The following is a 22,483-nucleotide window of genomic DNA, read 5'->3' as shown; positions in this document are numbered from 1 at the left end:
TTCCCATATCCTATTAAAATGACCTATTCTGGAATTTTAATTTAATTTGCAGTCATGGAAACTTAGGGAGGGAAGGGTTTTCTTTATATAGGACATAATAAATATATGAATTGAGATATTAAAATTCTCCTAGAGTGTAATTGTCACAATAAAGCCCAAGACTGTTACTATGATGGAAATGTTGCAAATCAGAGGAGAAGCTTGAATACCGCGGGACAGTTCAGAGGAGGCGGGGTGTGCATCAGCTGCCTGCAGAACACCATGGGAATCAACTGTGAAACCTGTATCGATGGATATTACAGACCACACGACGTAAGAGTGTTTCTTCGCCATAGCTGAATTTCGCTGCCTTGTCGAGGTGGAAGAGGGACTTCACCAAGTGTCGTCTTCAGTATTGGAAACTCACTTCCTTTTGGGATGTTTCATTTATATTCTTTTTATGCCAGTAGCGTTTTTCAGACATCAGCTTCCTACTCGATCTGTCCTGTTCTCTTGCTCAGAGTAGGATGGCCACTTGTTATTTAACTTGTTTGGGGGGTGGGGGGGCCTACTGGCTGTGTGATCTTGGTTTTGTAACACTAACTGTGAATGTGGAGTCAGCCAAGAACTATCACAGCTGTATCTTGGCTGTGCCTCCCTGGTTGACTTGATATGCAGCTACGACCTGGCTCCCTGTGGCGGTCTGGTCTGGGTGATGCTCCTGTATGGCTGTGAGAGAGAGAGCAGAGCATGGGCAGCCATGTAGCCATGGTCACGGGAAAGGATGACACTCCGCTAATGATACTACCTCCTGTCCCATTACAAAACTGTTTGGGGCTTTCTGGCTTGAGCTCACCTTATTTTCCTGAGACACACCCTCCTTGGGTACACAAAATCATTATGATCGTCACATCTTGAATAAAAAGGCGATCCCTTGTCATTGGTATTGTTATTATTGCTAATATCGCTATTGTTTTCAGTGAGATAATCCAGGACAAACTCTGCCTTTCAGGTATCTCCTTATGATGACAACCCTTGTCGTCCCTGTGACTGTGACCCTTTTGGGTCCCTCAGTTCTGTCTGTATTAAGGATAAGCCTCAATCTGGCTTACACAAAGGTAAGTACTTGATTCGTTTTTGTGCTTGAATTGATTGTGTGTGTGTGTGTGTGTGTGTGTGTGTGTGAGATTTGTACCTGGTGGAACTGTTACCTTTGGATAGCAATTGGATGATATGATCCTCTATCAATTATTCTGTTCACAAAACACTTATGAAGCACTTACCATGTGTCAGGCGATGTTTTTAGAACCCAGGAATATGTACTTGAACATCATGATCAAAATTCCTGCTCACAGGTAGACAAACAAGTACATGCGTAATGTAACTCCAGGTAGGGATGAAGGCTATGGGTATAAAGCAGAATTAGGAATCATGATTGGAGGAGGATGAGGTGTAAAGGGGGCAACGCTGGGTGATGAAATGACATTCGAGCAGGTAATTGCGTGTTTGATGAGAGAAGAAGTAAGGCTCAGTTTAAAGCCAAATGGGAACACAGTAAATAGCAATGCCTCTATTTAGTCCTTAGAAGACACTCACAAGGCTTTTGCATACATCATCTGGCAGAGCAAACAAATTCTCCTGCTAACTTTGCAAATGTCAGTGTTCTTTCTGTTTCAAACACTGGCAAAGGACTTGCGAATACCAGAATCTCCTGAAAAGGTTGCATTTTTCAACGATTTCTGTGACCTTATCCAATTCTCAGTCACTAGCAGTTAAAATGGCTATCGATCCACAGGAAAGGATGTGCCAACTGTGGGGCCCGAAATGTGGAGGGTAATTTACAGAACTGAATTAATCCCTACATGTGACTGGTGATGGGAACTTAATGCTAATGAGGGTGATGTTGATTGTAGCGACAATTACCCTTGATTGGGCTCATTTTAAAAAATGTATCATTTAAGCATTCAACCATAGCAGAAATTATTTAACGCATTTTATAAGCAAGGAAACTAGCGCAAAGCAGTTAATAAACTTGGCTGAGGTTACACAACTAGAAAGTTTCAAAGCTGGCATTAAAGCAGAGATACTGCTCACTGCCCTTTACCATTTGTCTTGTGCTTTCAAAACAAAACGAAACAAAACAAAACAAAACAAAACGTTGTATTGTGATACACTTCACTAGCATACAATTCACCCATTTAAAGTGTCGGTTTGGTATATTCATGATTACAACCGTCAAGGCAGCCTAATATTAGACCATTTTCATCGCTGTTACCTGTTGGTAATCATTCCCCATTTCCCTCCGCAACCTCCACCGCAGCCCTAGGCAACCGCTAATCTACTTTCTCTCTGTAAATTTGCCTATTCTGGACATTTCATATAAATAGAACCATACAATATATGGTCTTTTGAAACTGGCTTCTTAGCATAATGTTTTCAAGGTTTATCCGTGTTATAGCATCTATCAGTACGTTAGTCCTTTTCTTTTCTGAATACTACTCCATTGCATTTATATACCACATTTTATAGCAGTTAATAACCAGAAAGTTTCCACTTTCTGGTTATTAGGAATAATGCTGCTACAAACATCCCTGTGTAACTTCTTTGTGGATGTATGTTTTCATTTTTCTTAGGTAAAAGGTTAGGAGTGGAATTGCTGGGTCATAGAGTAACTCCCTGCTTAATATTTTGAAGACGTACCGAACTGTTTTCCAAAGTCATGGCACCGTTTTACCTTCTCACTAGCCTCTGTTTCTCATCTCTGTTTTCTTTTTTTAAACCATGGGTTGACAAACTATGGTCCAAGTGCTGTAGCTGGCACACCGCCTGTTTTTGTATATAAAGTTTTATTGGAACAGAGCGATGCCCATCAGTTTATGTATTATGCATGGCTGCTTTGAAACAGTCATGGCAGAGGGGTGCCTGGGTGGCTCGGTCGGTTGAGCGTCCGACTTCGGCTCAGGTCATGATCTCGCGGTCCGTGAGTTCGAGCCCCGCGTCAGGCTCTGTGCTGACAGCTCAGAGCCTGGAGCCTGTTTCAGATTCTGAGTCTCCCTCTCTCTGACCCTCCCCTGTTCATGCTCTGTCTCTCTCTGTCTCAAAAATAAATAAACGTTAAAAAAAAAAAAAAAAAGGAACAGTCATGGCAGAGTTGGGTAATTGCAACAGCAATCCTTTGGTCAAAAAGTTTGGAATATTTCATGTCTGGCCCTTTACAGAAATAGTTTGCCAACCCCTACTTTACTTTTTACCCTCCTGATGGGCCATCACTATCCTTTTCTTCCCAGGGAAGTGGCCAGGTCAATGTCCATGCAAGGAAGGCTATGCAGGAGAAAAATGTGATCACTGCCAATTTGGTTATAAGGCTTACCCAGCCTGTGTCCGCTGTGAGTGTAGCCGGGCTGGCAGTGTGAACGAGGACCCATGCTCAGAGCCCTGTCTCTGCAAGGTATGTGTGGGGGTTAAAGGTGACCCTGAGTTTCCTTTGAGGTGTGCAAGAAAGGAACACATTCCACAGGCTCAGAAGATCAGTTCTTGAGCAAGGCAGCAAGATTTAAATAGAACTCTCCTTCTCCGCACCTTCCTGACAAGCATGAGGTTATGTCACATCCATGTCCTCAGACTTAGATAGGCACGCCCAGTTTGGGTTTTTTTTGGTGGCTTCTGGGCAATGGCCACATAGTCCAGAGGTATTTCTGTGACTTCCAAGATGAAACCAAATACTGCATTTCTGAAGCCTGGGCCATTAACCTCGTGTATGACATCCTTTTCCAGCTTAATGTTTAGAGGAGAACCAGGTAAATACTAAATTTATAAGAACATAAATTAAAGGCAGATACATTATTGTAGATTTCTCTTAAAAAGGAATTGGATGGGGGGGTGCCTGGGTGGCTCAGTCAGTTAAGCGTCTGACCCTTGGTTTCAGCTCAGGTCGTGATTTCACAGTTTGTGCATTCAAGCCCTACGTCAGGCTCTGTGCTGACAGTATAGAGTCTGATTGGGATTCTCCCTCTGTTCCTCTCTCTGCCCCTAACCCACTCTCGCTCTCTCTGTCTCAAAATAAATAAATAAATATTTTAAAAAAGGAGTTGGATGGGAGTACCTGGGTGACTCAGTTAAGCATCCGATTTCTTGATTTTGGCTCAGGTCATGATCTCATGGTTTGTGAGATTGAGCCCTGAGTTGGGCTCTGCCCTGACACAGCATGGAGCCCACTTGGAATTCTCTCTCTCCTTCTCTCTGCCCTCCCCTGCTTGTGCTTGCTCATGGTGCACTCTTTCACTCTTTCTCTGTCTCTGTCTCTCAGAATAAATAAATAAACTTTAAAAAAAGGGATTGGAGGGGTTCCTGGGTGGCTCGGTCAGTTAAGTGTTTGACTTCAGCTCAGGTCATGATCTCACGGTTCATGAGTTCAAGCCCCACATTGGGCTGTGTGCTGACAGCTCAGAGCCTGGAGCCTGCTTCAGATTCTGTGTCTCCCTCTCTCTGCCCCTCTTCCACTCATACTCTGTCTCTGTCTCTCAAAAATGAATAAACGTTAAAAATAAAGTTTAAAAAAAAGGAATTAGACAGTGATAAAAACATATTAATTGGGTACCAGGGTGGTAGAGCTTTTTTGCTATCTGATATTAATATCCATTTCCTCATGATAACCATAATTGTAAGACTTCCCATTGTATCTTATGTGCTTCTTCCTATGTAATCAGAGTCTTAGGCACATGTTATAAGTGACTGAAAATAGTCTTGAGCATTTATCAATAAGACAATTACATAGCACTCTTCAGATTTTAAGATTCTTTAAAGACTAGCAAAAATGGGAGACTTAAAACAATACGAAAAAAGCCATTTCAAAATAATGACCAAGCTCTGAGATCCTGACCCTCATTCTTGACTACAAAATTAAATGGTAATTATTTGAAAATATGTGTCCTGGAATTAATGACGTCATGAGGCTTTACATTTACTTTGAGCATCTATTTATTTACCTGTTTCTCTGGATCACCAAATGCCTTTCTTGTTAATGTCATGTTAATGTCACTTAATTCCGTCTACCTAGAACACAGTGGTTTCAAAGCTAATCTTTTCTCTAACGTGCAGGAAAATGTTGAAGGGGAAAATTGTGACCTCTGCAAGCCAGGATTCTATAACTTGAAGGAGAGAAACCCCGAGGGCTGCTTGGAGTGCTTCTGCTTTGGCGTTTCTGATGTCTGCGACAGCCTTTCTTGGTCCATCAGTCAGGTGCGGGTACCTTCCCGGAGCCAGGATTTAAGAATCGAGCCGTCTCAAATGAGCTGTCTGGGAGCTGTGTTCTAAAGCATGGAGGCTGCCTTTCCCTGTAATACCCCTCTTGGCAGTTTGGAATGACATTGGCATAGATCAGAGGCAGCTTACTACTAAAGTGTCACAAAAGTTTCTTTCCTGGTCATGTGTTTGTTCCTACATACATTTCCCTATCCAAACAATACGATATTATGGTATCGTAGAATGTATCACGTTTAAATTTCTCCTGTGGGGAAATGTATCAGGTTGTGGGGTCAGATCTCACCACATCTGCTCCACACTGGTCTCGGGCCAGGAAGCACATCAGGACAAGGGCTTATGCAGAATTTTCTAGTTCAGAGAACCTGGTGAGGGTAGGAACAACAGTGAGTGACATAGGGATTATGAGGAAAGGTAGCCTCAGTTGTTCTGGGAGTGGGAAGTCCTAGGGGGATGCCACGTGGTGCCTTGGGAGGACAGTGTGATGGCTGGGGGTTAGGGAGGACTGTAGGGCATAGGGCTCATCCATGGGAACCACCTTGCCTCCCCATGGCCCATCTCGGGAGACTGGTATTCAGGGAGGGGTTGGGGGTTGCTAGTCCCTGACTCTCCTTGCCCTCCCTTTCCCCTCCCTCCGTCACTGGCAGGTTAGGAGGAGTGGGAACCACATAGGGGAGGGAGTGGGAATCTCAGTCAGTACCTGGGAATGAAGGTGAATCCCTGTGGCCACGATGCTGGTGCGATGGCTTGTCCTGTCTTTGTAGGTGACAAATTGGGAGGATAGGATCTGGAGGTTATACTGATATACTTTTCATCTTGTTGGTAAAAAACAGGAAGCAATGATGAAGAAATCAGAGTTAGCAAAAGACATTTTGTTCAATGCATTTACTAAGGTCTTTGCCATTTTTTTTTTTAATCTAAGATATATATCCGTGGCCTTGACAATTTTGCTCACCTACCTGGCTATAATTGATCTGGATTTGAGGAGTGTTTGACTCGTTCTCAGGTCTTCTCGGCCCTTTGACAGGTAGAAGGGTCATGGGTCGTGTGGTTCTGTGGCCACAGTGTGTTAGCTCTGTCCCTAGCTAAGCTTTCTGGATCTGTTTCTTCACCGTGAGGATTTCTGGGTGAAACCTAAGATGACTTCTATCTCGTATTCCTAAATTCTGAATCTTTTTTTAAGGTGAAAGACATGTCTGGGTGGCTTGTCACCGACCTGATCAGTCCGAGCAAGATCCCATCTCAGCAAGACGCACTGGGTGGGCGTCATCAGATTAGCATCAACAACACGGTGGCCACGCAGAGGCTGACTTCCGAGTATTACTGGTCGGCACCGGAGGCCTACCTCGGAAATAAGGTAGGGCCATCATCGGAAGTAACAGCTTGGACAAAGATCTCAAAGCACGTTAAGAAAGAACGTAACTTGGCACTTTAAGTCGTCTTATGGTCACTTGAGGGTTTGACAGAAAATTACACAGCATTTGCTTACACTTGCCTGACCCACATGGTCTTGCTTATCCTTACTTGACTTTATTACATCATTAAAAGACAGACTTTTTACTCGGCCATATCGGTCATAAGCAGTCTGTTGTAGGAAGCCTGGTCCCCTCCTCCCCTGACAGACTTTCTACTTTGCTCTGGGTTCCTGGATCACGTGGGCCTGTGTGAAGTGTCGGTCACATTCCTGCTTTGTCTGGTTAGCCCTGTACATTCCTTGGCCCCATGGCACGGTAGTGAGCCTGGCACGTAGGAGGTACTCAGGCAGGGAGGGCTGCGCTGTGAGGCTGGGGCACTGCCGGTTTCAGCGTCAAGACAGGCTGTCTCCCGCCTAACATCCACAGTCAGCGACAGATAGAGTACTTTCCATTTGAAGAAAATACAAAATGGTGGTTCCGTGAGGCAGAAATTTGGTTGCTGTGACTTAAGTCTCCCCTCAATGCTGTTGTCCCCTTCCTCCTCACCAATAACGCCTTCTCTCCAGATTCGGATGACCTGGGAATATACTCAGTGGAATCCATCTCAGTAACGCGAGCTCTGTGTTCACCTTCGCCACGCGTTCAGTTTGTTTTGAAGTCATGGTATGTTGGGGTGCCTGGGTGGCTCAGTCGGCTGAGCGGCCGACTTCAGCTCAGGTCATGATCTCACAGTTCGTGAGTTTGAGCCCCGCGTCGGGCTCTGTGCTGACAGCTCAGAGCCCGGAGCCTGCTTTCGATTCTGGGTCTCCCTCTCTCTTTGCCCCTCCCCCACTTGTGCCACGTCTCTGTCTCTCAAAAATAAATAAACATTAAAAAATTTTTTCTTCTTTAAATAAAAAAATAAAGTAATGGTATGTTTCATCGTAGTGTAGGTTTTTTAGCTTGGTAAGCTTCTGTTTCATTTGTTGGTTATATTTTAATTTTAGATTTTGTTTTACTTAGATTTAGTAAGTTTTAGTTAGATTTTACTTACTTACTAAGTTTTACTTAGATTTTAGTAAAATCTTGTTTTACCTTAGATTTAGGTTTAAGTGGTGCTTATTTTGAAAATGATTCCTTTTCCCATCAAATTATAATCCTAGAAGATGTACTGTTTATGTGATCTTATTACCAATAGTCAGTGATTTCTTTTTTTCTGTTAAGATCGCCTCTCCGATTCTGTGGTGCAAAGACTAGATTCTGAACATGATATTGTTGTAACATACCTGTCGCAAAGAAAATCTCCACTTTACATTAGAGGCTATGACCAGGAAGATAAAGCTTTTGTCTTTCTTCTGGCAGATGAGACAGGTTCCTTATTGTTCTCCTACAATCAGGCAGTGAGATCAGAATGTTGGGGTTATTGTCATGGATTTAACTCCTAAATCCTAGAGGATTTAAGTGAAGTACATGTCTATTGTGTGATTCACAGGAGTTTATTTATGCTAATTAACCTTAGGGTCTCTAAGAAGGAGTACATCTTTCTTCTGTCCACTTAAATTATATCCTGCATCGAGACGCCTAGGTGGCTCAGTCAGTTCCACATCTGACAGCTCAGGTCATGGTCTTGTGGTTCGTGAGTTCGAGCCCCGCATCAGGCTCTTTGCTGTTAAGCTTCAGATCCTCTGTCTCCCTCTCTCTCTGTCCCTCCCTCCTCTCTCTCTCTCTCTCAAAAATAAACAGTAAAAAATTATGTCCTGCCTTATGGTAATATCAATTAAACAAAATATTCTTGTAATATGCTTTCTTTTCACTGGCTTAATGTGAACCTCCTTACATACTGTGGCCACTTGGACACCTTGTCGCCTGGTTGTTTCCCGATGGATCTAGCCACCACTTCCTCTTGCTGAGGGGCTGTGATCATTTGCCCTTGGTGTTCACGCTCGCTTACGTGTTTCAGCTGACTGCTTTCGGTGGATTCCTGAAGTACACAGTGTCCTATGATATTCCAGTGGAGACAGTGGATGGCGACCTCATGTCGCACACCGATGTCATCATCAAGGTAGGTGCTCTCACGCTGCTTTGCTGTGGAGCTCAAGGGCTTAGTTGGGTGACAGTTTTGTAACTCCGAGTAGCTAAGGGAGGCTCTAGTAGCAAGGAGCGCTTGGCCGGGTGGCCATTCAGCAGTGCTTTGCCTCATCTGGAAACCGACCAGACTGAGTGTCTCTGGGTCCATTTCCGGAACTGCCTCAGGGGAGCACGCGCGGCTCTTCCCTGGATCCTGGAAGCTGACACATCTTTTCACATTTAAAAGGGAGACAGGTGTTTGTCTTGATGTTGGAACTGCCTTGTCAGCCATTTGAGTCCCTCTGTCTCCTCCTGCCACGTTGGCCCCCATATGAATGGTTAGGTGACAGCGCCTGGCAGTGTGGGGACAGGACATGCGGTGCCATTTTTGTTCTCAGCCTCTGTCCCTAATCCTGTCCCCTCATTCTTCTCCTCCCCCGTCACCAAAAGACCCAGCTCAGCCTCCCCAGTAGTTTTCCCAAAGGTACGAAACCACTTCAGATTCTAGTCTGCACCTTTAATGACTGAAATCTCCCTGTCCAGCCTGCGCGGGGTGGGAACAGTGTGACATAAAGCATTTTTGTGAATGGCAATTTATGAAAGCTAGAGGTATTTTTACATACTTTTTCTACTTTTGCTCTTCAGTTAAAGATTATGAGTGTCATGGGGCGCCTGGGCTCAGTCAGTTGAGCATCCAGCGTCAGCTCAGGTCATGATCTCATAGCTCGTGGGTTCGAGCCCCGCGTTGGGCTCTGTCCTGACAGCTCAGAGTCTGGAGGCGGCTTCAGATTCTGACTCCATCTCTCTCTGCCCCTCCCCCACTCACACACTGTCTCTTTCTCTCTCTCTCTCTCTCTCTCAAATATAAATGAAAACATTTTTTAAAAGTTTAAAAAAAAAAGATTAGGTGTGTCAGATTGATTGCTTTGAGGAAAATTGTGGGCGACTATATGCCGTTTCTTTTCTGAGATCCCAGGGAAGGACCCCGTCTTTAGATTTACAGTCTGATTCCCTCTGAGGGTGCTACATTGAAACACCTTTCCTCTGATTGTTCTGGACCAAGAGCTATAGACACAATTACATGTTTACCCTGAGAACCTAAGCACAAATGAAAAGCCATGTTGCTGAATACAAATTTGCTTTTACTTTTTGGCCGTGAAGTTGAATTACAAATATATTTCCTCTTGTTTTGAATGTTAGGGAAATGGACTCACTTTAAGCACCCAGGCTGAGGGCCTGTCATTACAGCCCTATGAAGAGTATTTAAACGTGGTCAGACTTGTGCCAGAGAACTTCCGAGATTTTAATAACAAAAAGGAGATAGATCGTGACCAACTGATGACTGTCCTTGCCAATGTGACACATCTCCTGATCAGAGCCAACTATAATTCTGCAAAAATGGCTCTTTACAGGTGGGTATTGAAAGAGAGGGAAGGGTTTTGGTGAAGGTATTTTAATCTTGTGTTTATCTGTTATTATGCATTTCAAGCATAATATATTTTACTTGATTATTTTAAGGGCACACCTAATGGAACCAGCTGTTGTAAAAATATTTTTATTACTATAATTTTATGGAAGATGTAAGAATAGTTGTCTATGACAAATGTGTGTCTCAGTAAGGAGATAGTCTTGACGTCGGGATCAGAAACGTTTAGGGTGTTTTTCTGAGAACTTCCTGACAAGTTAACAATTGGCTGGACCATCTTGCCTCTATCTAGTTTTCACCCTCCCGATGTTAACGGTCTTAGATTTTACTGTCTATTTAAGCTAATGTTCCCATCCTTAGTCTTTTTATTGCTTCTAGAAGGGCAATTTCTGGCAATGCCAGGCTAAGTATAAACATTGGCTACAGCTAAAGCAAACACGGAATTATACATTTAAGGACAATCTCTGTATTCAAGATAGGATTATTGAATAGATTCGTTTTTTTGAAGCACTTCAGCTCAGACTGGACAGCATCAGATCCTTCCCACAGCTGTCTGGGCAATCACATGTCTTTCCACCAAATGTTGCAAAGGCTTTCCAGCGAATACTGATGGCTTGCAGAAATCATATTGGTGTGAAAATCTTTACTTACAAAAGTCACATCACCGTTTTGCTTGAACAGGCCTTTTTTAAGAATCCACCTTCCTCAAGGTGTTAGATGTCATTTGCAGGTGGGTATCTAAGTCACGTGATGACCCCTATCTATTGGTAGGTTGGATTCTGTCTCTTTGGACACAGCCAGCCCTAACGTTATAGACCTGGCACTGGCCACGGAGGTGGAGCGCTGCGAATGTCCCCAAGGCTATGCAGGGATCTCCTGTGAGGTAAGGCTTCTCTTATTCCCTTCCTGACCCCTCCCTTTTGTTCTTTCCTAAGGGGAAGAAAGCACCCTGAAGGTAATACAGTGGCCCACACTTGGTTTTTAACTTAGAAACCCCACGTTTGGCTCAGACTTTTACAGGCTATAGGAATATTAGCAAACACAATGTTTAAAGAAATCTGGTGCCACCTGCAGAGGGGGGTTCTGGGGCACCTGGAAATGCTCCGAATTAAGTCTACCCTCTTGCCTTAGTCATCTGGAAAACTGCATGCCATATTTTGCATTTCTAAGGAGGACTGAACTTGATTGTATCTGAATGTTTGCTAATCACCAGCATGCAATCTAGAAAGCACTGGACAAGCCAGGCCCGTTTTGAGACTTTTTTATGGCCCCCAGCTATGTTAACTTAGGTGAGCTCCATCCCACAATGAAGGGTGAGAAAATGCACTTGAATCATCACTAAAAGTAATCTGTTGGTTAAAAAATTTTTTTTGAAATATATTTTGAAACGATTTGGACATAAGTATTGACAACTTTCTGTGTATTTGGCACCATCCTAACCTCTTTCTGTAGGAAAGAGCTAGGAAGTAGTCACATCAGGTTTCAAGTTCATCTGTGCTATTAACCGCCCCACAGTCCCGCCTCTCCCGTGTTCAAGACTGACTATAATTATGAACATTTGTCATTGGCTGTGATTGGCAATCATTTTTACAAAGTGAGAACACTGTATTTATGATTCGTTTTTATGGATGTTTATCAAATTATAAACATTGCAGTTAAGAAAGCTGGCCCATGCTTCATGATGTAAATATTTAATTAAATATTTCTATTGCTATTTTAAATTTTTTGCAGAGTTGTTTCTTTTTTGATCCAATGAACTTTTTTTTTTTTTTTAGATCTGAAACATTTATTCTTAGGCCAAGGAAATGTCTGTAGGTCCTAATTCCTGTGTAGTTAATATTTAATGGGTAAATGACCTTAAGGCTACCTTATAGAGTGTGGGGTGTGGAAATAGGAAAGCGGGCAGATCAAGTAAAGGCCTGTCCCAGCTAGACCAAGAGGGGGCAGCAGTGAGCAGTTGCTGCTGGAGAACTCAAAAGTCCACTGGGTTTGGAGAGAAGAGTACTGATGTGCCTACGATGATGGCTCAAGCAAGTGCACGAAGCTTAACACAAATGTTTCAGTGTTTTTGTCAGACAATAGAACAAATTCTTTAATCAAAGGCTGACATAAGGAATCGGGCAGCTATTGGTGGGGAATGGAGTTCTTTTCTTTTTTTTAAGTTTATTTATTTATTTTGAGAGAGAGAGAGAGAGAGAACGAGCTGGGGTGGGGCAGAGAGAAGGAGAGACAAAATCCCAAGCAGGCTCTGCACCATCCGCACAGAGCCCAAGGTGGGGCTCAAACTCACGAACCTTGAGATCAGGACCTGAGCTGAGATCAAGAGTCAGACGCCAGCCAGGCGCCCCAGGAATGGAATTCTTGATAGCACTGTAGGGACCACACAGACCCCCACCCCAGTTGGTGCCCACCTGTAGACTAGCCCATTGCCCTTGAGGGGAGTATGGCTGCATGGAGATATTAGAGGACATTCACAAGGTCAGTATGAATGAATGCATGTATATATTATTTATATAATGAAAATGCAGTTTTAATACTTTTTGCAACAAGTAAAAACGAAATCCACATCCCTCATCCGTGGCCCCACGGGAGTATGCTGGCCTCCAAAGTCATCACTCCCCAGTCTGCATTCTGAACATGTTTTGTGTCTGGTGTGGCCCCTGGCAGTCCTGTGGCCACGGGTCTGGGTGGTGACTTTACTCCCTCCACTGGCACAGTGGGCCTGGTGCCTAACTGTTCTGTGTTCCAGATTTCATGTCTATCAAACAGAATATTTCTCAGAGTCATCATGAGAATTATGACATTCTCATGACTGTGTGCGGGGTGGTCCCCAGCTCCTCACAGGCAGGGGATGGCCCTGGATACTTCAGAAAGCACACCTGTAATGCTCCATTAAACTGATGCGGTTTGACACCGACCTATGCTTGAAGACTTTGATGGTAATATTTAGTGAGTTATAAGCAGAAGAAAATAAAATCAAGTTGAGAGGAAAATGCCCTCTTGATCGAAACACTGGTTAAGTGGCTGAGTGTTACATGATTTCTAATAATATTGCGGTGGGATACCACTGAAGTACATGCGGACCCATTGTATAGCCACCAGGTTTGGGCGTGCGTGCTTCTACCTTTAAAAAGAAATAAGGGGTTAGTGGGTGGTGGGCGTTGAGGAGGGCACTTGTTGGGATAAGCACTGGGTGTCATATGTAAGCGATGAATCACGGGAATCTACCCCCAAAACCAAGAGCACACTGTATGTTGGCTAACCTGACGATAAATTATATATACATTTGTTTTAATTTAAAAATTAAAAATAAATAATAACAAAAATAAATAAGGAGCTAGATTTATGGTGACGGTTGCACACTTTGGGAAGTTTACTAAAAAATTCATTGAACCGTGCCCTTAAAATGGGAGCATTTTATGGCACGTAGATGATGCCTCGATAAAGAAGTTTGAGGGGGAAAAAGAGAAGTTTCTCTACTTCTAGAAAATGGAGCCATTTATGTTTCTAACATATTGAAAAGAAGATGAGGGGCGCCTGGGTGGCTCAGTTGGTTAAGCGTCCGCTCTTGATTTTGGCTCAGGTCACAGTCTCGAGGTTTCCTGATTTCGAGCCCTGTGTGGGGCTCTGCACTGACAGTGTGGAGCCTGCTTGGAATTCTCTGTCTCCCTCTCTCTCTCCCGCTCCCCCACTCATGCTCGCTCTTTCTGTCTCTCTCTCTCTCTCTCTCTCTCCCCCTCAGTAAATAAATAAACTTAAAAAATTTTTTAAATAATAATGAAAAAAGATGATGGTTTCGATAATGTCCAAGGTTGCCTTCACCGGTGTGTGTTACCCGCCCCTCTTTTGCAGTCCTGTCTCCCTGGCTATTATCGTGTGGATGGAATACTCTTTGGAGGAATTTGTCAACCCTGTGAATGCCATGGCCATGCAACTGAATGCGATATCCACGGCGTTTGCTTTGTGAGTCTGTTCCTAAAACCTTGAATGCCCCCTCCCACCCATCCCAAAGCCATCTGCTATGCAGAAGTGGTTTTGAACAAAATGCTTCCTTCACAGGAGATTATCCCTGCCCTTGTAGACTCCAAAGGAAATTTGCAGACTTAAGTTCATGTCATAAAATGTTTCCTGCTTCCCCCCGCCACACACACTCTTTTTTGGAAAAAAAAAAAAAAATGTTACTTTGGTGAAAACGGAAAAGGGATATATAATTTCTTTGCGGGTTTTTTATTAGAACAACGAATTTACTTTGTAAGATTATAAAGCTATATACAGGTAGAAAATATTATCCACCAATTAAATAAAAAGGATCGGGTGTTTTACATGAAAATGCTAGCATTTTTTAACATATTACACAGCATATCATAAAAGGGATAATAAAATTTCTGATAATCACACTCATTTGTACAATATATAATGCTTCATAGTTGTTAGCTTGGATAAACTCTTCAAACAAATACTTCTTTCATGCAACATGAGTTGAAACATGGCTTGACAAATATGCAGTTAATCTTGAGAATGAACTTTGGGGCAGATACAGGGCAAGACTTGTTTTTTAACTTCAATCAGAAATTCTTTTCGGTTCTTTTGCCCGGAAGCCAGGCCATACTCCTGGGTTCTAATGGATTTACTGCACGTAGATGGAGTGAACACATATGTTAATCAGCTGAGTCTGATTCACTGCAGGGAAACCTTCATACTCTTTCCAAAAGAGATTGATTGAGTCCTAGGGCTAGGGAAAATTAATTATCAGACCCAGGGAGATGCCCTGGATTGCTTATTCTCTCTAGAGCCTGGTTTTTCTTGATTCTGTAAGTAAAGCTTTCATTTTGTTCTTTGTTCCTTTCTTTGTTCTGGGAATGCAAGTGTCTGTAGGAAATGCATAAAATGATGATTTGCACACACACTCAGTGCCTCAGGATCAGTTTCCCAGAGCTTGATGAGGTCGCTGCTTTTTTAAATGCCTCTGCCTTTCCACATGCGTTCTCGAGGCCAGCCTTCCAAGGGCCTCTGCCAATAGCGAGGGGTGGTCGGCAGACCGTGGTTGTGGCACCGATGACTTAAGGTACAGGCGAGCTGAAAGGGTGTTTGCACAGGCTTCTATTAATATATATTGACAAAATATAAAAATAGATACCCCCGTTAAAGCGAAGATGCTGATAGCCACTGGCCTTCAAGTTCTAAATATAATAAATGATAATGATTTTTATCATTGAAAAAGTTTTGGAAACCATGTTAGATGTACAGAAAGGCTTACAAAACCAGTGTAGAGAGACCCTGTGCAACCTTCACACATCATCCCCTGATGGTCTTGCATAACCAGAGTCCAGTGACTGAAACTAAGAAATTCACGCTGGCAGCATCCCATCCACGGAACTGCGGACTTCACTCCGATTTCGTCAGGTTTTCCACTCATGTCCCATTCCTCTCCAGTGTCAAGCATTTTAGGCAAGAAGACGCGAAGGTGACATGCCCTCTCGTTGCACACTGCCAGGAGCATGCGGTCTGGTCTTCTTCCCGGGGACGTTAGCCTGGGACAGCCGGATAAGGTGGTGACAGTCGGGTTTTTCCACTGTGAGGTTATTTTTCTTCTCCAATCAAGAGAAGATGTTTTTCCTTCCCAAGGAGATGAACATTCTCATCCTTAACATACCAGCTCCTCCAACAGGGCTGGTCACTTAAAGGGATGGTGACTGAGACAACATTAAAACAGATACTTGGGGCCCGGCAGTAGTGGTTCCCCGGGTGGCTCAGTCGGTTGAGCGTCCAACTCTTGATTTTGGCTCAGGTCATGATCCCAAGGTTGTGGGATTGAGCCCTGCGTGTGGCTCTGCACTGAGCGTGGAGCCTGTTAAGTTTCTCTCTCTCTCTCTCTCTCTCTCCCTCCCTCCCTCTCCCCCTTCTGCCCCTCTCCCCTGCTCACACTCTCACTCTCTCTCTCTTTCAAATTAAAAAAGAATCTTAAATGAAAAGAAAAAAACAGACCCTTAGTAGGTTTTTTAGCAGAACTCCATAATGGCTTTCCCAAAGAAAAAGAAAACCCCGTTCTGGCCCTTTGAGCAAAAAATCATATCATACCTATTTTGCAAGTGGACATAATCATCATCAAATTTTCCCCTTAGATGTAGCAGCCGCTGATGATTCTGGCCCCACCACCACGATGTTTGCAAAAGGGTAGCTCTCCAACTCCAGCACTCCCCCCATGCTTACTGGTTGGCACACAGCCTCCACTCTAAGCAAGAACCCCACACCCCTTTCTTATGTTTACTTATTTACCTACTGATTATCTCTCTGGACTCATGGATTCCAAATTTTCCCAGATTTGACTAGTGGAAGCATACCCAGTAGGGTTTTTTTGTTTATTTGTTTTTTGTTTTTTTTTAGAGAGAGAAAGAGAGAGAGAGAGCAGAGGAAGGGGGCAGAGGGAGAGAGAGGGAGATAGAGAATCCTAAGCAGCTTCCACGCCCAGTGCAGAGCCCAAGGCGGGGCTCGAACACACAACCCTGGGGTCATGAGCTGAGCCAAAATCAAGAGTCAGATGCTTAACCAACGGAGCCAACCAGGCGCCCCTACCCAGTAGTTTTTGATTGCATGATGAACATTGTGCATTGTTAAGTTTTTGGATTTTGTCGCTTTCCTTTAAAGAATGTCAGAGTTTGTTTTGGCACGCAGTAAATTACCATAGGTCAGCTTGATTGTCTCCAGGTTTGTTTTTAAGTTTTGTTAGGGTGGGTCTAAAATAACCTCTATTCTAGGGCAGGCTTAACCCTTCTGCAAATGAGTTTTTCTTCTGGGGTCTCTGCTGGGCGCTCTGGGTGTTTAACAAAGATTCTCCATACTGGCCGGTTACAATTCTAGTGTCCCTGGGCTCTGTGTGAGTTCTGAATTTTTCAGCTGACCTCATGGAAACGCGCTCTACACACAAGAAGTTTAGTATTCAGTAGCTATTTGAAGGGGTCTCCCGTGGGGATTTCTGGAGCTCTTATTCTGTGAAGTTCTGGTTCTCTGCCCAAATTCTTGGCAGTTCCAGCCTCCCCATACTCTGACCTCCGTCTGCTCAACTCAGCAAAACCACCTTCTTGCCCACCCCGCCCCCCACAACTCCCTGCCAACTTGGCAAGTGTCTCCGGGCAGAAAGACATGTGGTCGTGGGTTCATCCCATCACCTCCCTTGTCTCAGGTATTTCCGCACCCCTCTGTGGTCCAGTGTCTGAAAGAAGTTGTTCGATATGTTTTGCTCCAGTTTTCTAGTTCTTTCCCACAGACGGGCAAGTCTGGTAGCAGTTCCTCCGACATGGGCTGAAGTGAAATCTTCTCATTTATACAGATTGTGCAAATTACATTTTTTAATTCATTTATCTGGAAACAGGCAACCCCTCCTCATATGACAGGGTTTGGTGACTTGTTTGAGCATTTGATCTTTTTTTTTTTTTTTTTCCCCTCCCACTCTGACTTCAAGTTGTTTGTAGATGAATCAGAGAGTCCTTTAAGGAGACCTGAACTGAGTCTTCTCCTCATTCACGTGTTCTAGGCGTGCAAGCACAACACCACCGGGGACCACTGTGAGCAGTGCGCGCCCGGCTTCTACGGGCTGCCTTCCCGAGGGACTCCTAGGGACTGCCAGCAGTGTGCCTGCCCCCTCTCCACAGCCTCCAACAAGTAAGCCCGGCAACTCTACCGGTGGGCTCCACCCGGGGCGGCCACAATGTCTATTCAGATGTGCGTTGATTTCTTCAGAGCCAGACTTTGTGTGTGATGAGAGTGTGATAACCCGGAGGTAATTAAGTAGGATTAAAGGTGGAGGAATGGATTCTATTTTATTTTATTTTATTTTATTTTATTATTATTATTTTTTTAGTGTTTTATTTATTTTTAAGACAGAGAGACAGAGCATGAGTGAGGAGGGGCAGAGAGAGAGGGAGACACAGAATCTGAAGCAGGCTCCAGGCTCTGAGCTGTCAGCACAAAGCCCGACGCGGGGCTCGAACTCATGAACTGTGAGATCATGACCTGAGCTGAAGTTGGACCTTTAACCAACTGAGCCACCCAGGTGCCCCTGGATTCTCTTTAAAAAAAAAAAAAAAAAAAAAGAACAAGTTTGGTGCATTAAATTAAGTAAGAAAAGTTATGTGATGGCAAGGAAAGATGCACAGGTTTGCTCCTCTGGGTCTAACGTTGCTCGTTAATTCTTTTAATGTATAGGGTATGTACCTACCAGTGGTCTGGGACATATAAGGTACACAGAAATAAATAAAACTTTGTTCCTGGCCTTAGGGAGTTTTTGATATAATGACCAAAATAGGTAAATATGAGGCTCGTTGAAAATGGGCTGAACTCACATAATGATTCAACCGATATTTATCAAGTGCCTACTGAGCATCATGGTTGGTTCAACATGTTCATCCACGGCTGCTGGTCCCATGGAACCCGCAGTGTGGTCATGACTCGGTGGAGGTTATGTCCACTGTCCAGAGAGTGTGAATCTGCCAGGAATGACTCAGAGAAAGCCTTTGATCTGAGGCTTGAGGATGAGAAGGAATTTGAAGGCCGCAGAGAAGGGCCTTCTGGGCAGGAGGAACTGCCAAGGCGTGGTATGCCAAGGCGTGGTAGCACAAAGGAGCGGATCCCATCTATGAAATCACAGTTGGTCCTGCCGCACAAAGCGAGGGGAGGTGGAAGGGGCCAGTGGTGCACACGGCCTCATTCGCAGGCCAGTGGTTTGAAAACCTGCTTCTCTCTTGCTGGTTTTCCCTTCAGGACCCTTCTTCCTTCATGACCCAAGGAATTCCCCCATGGGGATTTTTATTTGAAACTCCACCGTGCAAAACAGATACAGGCAGGGCTACTCGGATGAAATCGTGGGAGACTCTCAGCTGCCCCCATGGCTCCCTTCACAGGTCCCCCCAAAACCCAGGAACAGAGGTTGAAGGGACCTTTGTCAGCCGTGGGGGTCCTTTGGAGAATGTTGATGGGCCGTCATGTACAAGCTCGAGCTCGCTCTTGGCCAGTGTGGAGAGGGCTCCGAGGCAAGCAGACCAGTGACAGGGAATCCAGAGAGGGGAACTTGGCTTGGCCAGGAGGAGCATCAGAGAAGGCGTCCTGGAGGAGGTGGCTGCTGAGTTGGGGATGGGGGGATAAGATGAACCCAGCCAGAGAGGGGAAGAAGTGCCCTCTGGGCTGAGGGACAAGCAGGAACAGGGAACAGTGAGCAGCCATTGCCCAGTGAGATGGGCTGCATGGTCGGGGACCGGGGTTCTGGAGTAAAGACCTAGTGAAAGTTTGTAAGGAGTGGTAAAAGATGAGCATTTTATTTTTGTTTTTGAAAAATTTTTAATGTTTATTTTATTTTGAGAGAGAGAGAGAGAGGGAGCAAGCAGAGGAGGCGCAGAGAGAGAGAGAGAGAGAGAGAGAGAGAGAGAATCCCAAGTGGGCTCCACACTGCCAACACAGAGCCCGATGAAGGGCTCGAACTCATGAACCATGAGATCATGACCTGACCCGAGAGCAAGACTCAGATGCTTAACCGTCTGAGCCACCCAGGCGCCCCTAAAAGATGAACACTTTAAATGTTTAGAAATTCTACCCCACCCATTGGAAAATTGTGTTAATCTGTAGTGTTTTGACAGTTTCAGCCCCACCTGCCACCTAGAAGATGGGGACGAAGTGGTCTGTGACCAGTGTGCACCGGGATACTCGGGAGCTTGGTGCGAGAGGTACTCTGTCTGCATCACTCAATTGATTTCAAAAAGTTGCATCAGACTTTTTTTGTTACTTCAATATCAGTTATATGTGTTTACTTTTAAATGTGTAGCTAAGTATGATTTTAGAGCTTTGGGGTGTGATTATTATTTCACATAATTATAGAGAAAAGCCAGTATGCCAATTAAAAAACTAGTGTGAAAAACTCCCTGGGAAATTTTCAAGAACGGCATTTGGCCTCCTTGAGCTAAGATGGGTTCTCGTCAGTGACAATAGACACAGCGAGGAGCCAGTGTTTACTGTTCACACATTGAAATCTCCCTTTACTCTGGATAGTTTCAGAGGTGAGGGGTAGTTTGATTTAATAGCCATCCTCTGGCGCCTGAAAGCCAACGCTGTCTTTTCCCACGTGTAAGTATCAGCGCCCGGCTATGGCTAAAGTCCCCAGGAGAGCCACACCATACCCGTGGCCGTGGCATCCAGGTACAGTTGGCCTAGGGCTGAGTGCACATCCGCTTGGATGTATGGCTCATTTTGGATGCACTCTCTGCCTTCACAACGAGTGAGGAGATCTGAACGCCCGAACTCAGTGTTGCACTCCACAATAAATCTTATGTAAGAAGAGTTCTGTCTGACTTATTAACCATTCAGAGAATCCCTGGATGGTGGGGTAATGTCTAGAGCATTTGCATTCAGTTGGATCCCTCCTTCAACCTTTTTGCAGATGCGCAGACGGTTACTATGGAAACCCAACAGTGCCCGGGGAATCCTGTGTTCCCTGCGACTGCAGCGGCAATGTGGATCCCTTAGAGGCCGGTCACTGTGACTCCGTCACCGGAGAGTGCCTGAAATGCATTGGGAACACGGCTGGTGCCCACTGTGAGAGGTGTGCGGACGGCTTCTATGGGGATGCCGTGACTGCTAAAAATTGCCATGGTGAGTGTGTGGGCTGCGAAGTCAGAGCCGTTACTAATCGCCATGTGAAGTCTCCATCCATCTACTTACATGTGTCACAAAGGGCTCAGCCTATGGGGTAACTTTATCTCAACTGGTGCTTGTGTTAATGCCAGTGTAGACCCAAGATCTATGTCTTCCCTGCTTGCCCTGCCTTAGCTCGATCAGCTCCTATAAACGAGGTCTGATGGTCTAGCAAATAAGTGCCCTTCCACTGGGGGAGAAAGTGGGACTTCACAGTGGTCAAGTGGTCAAGTGCTCCCAGTGACTGTGGCGAAGGCAGAGTGGTGTCAAAGCCTGCAGTGTTTGTGAGGACAGGCTCAGGGGTCTCTTGAGTCGGACGGGATTTCCAGATACAGGGTGGGAAATGGGAAGACTCCAACCCTGGAGTCTCAGAGGTCTGTGCCCGGACTACCGACTCTTATGTTGCTCTGCAGGGCTGTGCTTCCTTCCCGACATTACAGATCACTTAGAATCATTCATTGAGGAAAGCAGAATTTCATATACCTGAGATGACCAACTTGTAGCCTCAGGGCTAATACAGCCCTCAGATTTCTAGGCACAGATCTTGAAGGTGTGAAAGAGAAAAAATGACAATTTAAAATTTTTTTGATAATTTGCTATGTCCAGTCCTACTATGCTATTACAACATGGGGACACAAGAGGGTGCTAGCGATACAGAAAAGATATTTTCCCAGGCAGGTAAGGCTTTGTAGCCTTGGGCCAGTCAACTTGATCAGCAAGGCCACCTAGATTGGTTATCATAGGAGGATAATTACGATAACTGGTATTTGTGAAAAGCTTCAAAGTTTACAGAATGCTTTCACTACACTCATGCCATTTCTTTTCATCTTTACTGCAAACCTCGATGATTCATTGTTTGTTCATTCATCATTTATTAAGCAGTCACTATACTAAGTATTGTCGTAGAAGTTGGAAAAATTATGACCCGGGTCTATTTTTTTTTTAACGTTTATTTATTTTTGAGACAGAGAGAGACAGAGCATGAACGGGGGAGGGTCAGAGAGAGAGAGGGAGACACAGAATCTGAAACAGGATCCAGGCTCCGAGCTGTCAGCACAGAGCCCGAAGCGGGGCTTGAACTCACGAACCGTGAGATCATGACCTGAGCTGAAGTCGGACGCTTAACCAACTGAGCCACCCAGGCGCCCCGACCCAGGTCTATTAAGGAGCTACATGTAATGGTGTGGAGGTGAAGCACAGATGTGGGTCTCAGGCTTTGGAGTCTAATGCGGGTTAGAGCTCAGGGTTGGTCACAACCAGCTGGGTGACATTAGACAAAATTACTAACCTCTCTGAACCACTATTTCCTTACACATAAAATAGACATAGGCATATATATGTGTATATACACATATATGTGAGACGTCAGTGAGATAACAAAGTTCTGGACATGGAATAAATGGTAGCTGTTATAAATGCTAATAATAAAAATGATACTTTTTATTACTTTTCTATAATTAATGCCATCCAGTAGAAATGTAAACCGCACAAGTAATTTTAAAGTGTCTAGTCACCGGGGTGCCTGGGTGGCTTGAGCATTGAGTTGGTTGAGCATCCGACTTCAGCTCAGGTCTTGGTATCATGGTTCATGGGTTCGAGCCTCGCGTCAAGCTCTGTGCCGACAGCTCAGAGCCTGGAGCCTGCTTCACATTCTGTGTCTCTGTTTCTGCCCTTCCCCCAC

General features: G+C 44.5%; 1 protein-coding gene across 1 annotated transcript in view; it reads left to right on the top strand.

The window, feature by feature from the left end:
• Positions 1-22,483, top strand: part of LAMA1 (laminin subunit alpha 1) — a 147,590-nt gene that overhangs the window by 35,947 nt on the left and 89,160 nt on the right. The window contains 12 exon segments of the mRNA XM_049620411.1: positions 134-312; positions 992-1,097; positions 3,267-3,427; positions 5,077-5,217; positions 6,422-6,595; positions 8,593-8,694; positions 9,900-10,111; positions 10,897-11,008; positions 13,978-14,088; positions 17,657-17,784; positions 19,752-19,838; positions 20,549-20,760. Of these exon segments, the coding sequence (XP_049476368.1) occupies positions 134-312; positions 992-1,097; positions 3,267-3,427; positions 5,077-5,217; positions 6,422-6,595; positions 8,593-8,694; positions 9,900-10,111; positions 10,897-11,008; positions 13,978-14,088; positions 17,657-17,784; positions 19,752-19,838; positions 20,549-20,760 (1,725 nt within the window).

This window comes from Panthera uncia, assembly GCF_023721935.1.
Source record: "Panthera uncia isolate 11264 chromosome D3 unlocalized genomic scaffold, Puncia_PCG_1.0 HiC_scaffold_8, whole genome shotgun sequence".
Taxonomy (NCBI): Eukaryota; Metazoa; Chordata; class Mammalia; order Carnivora; family Felidae; genus Panthera; species Panthera uncia.
This window is presented reverse-complemented; position numbering and strand designations above follow the sequence as displayed.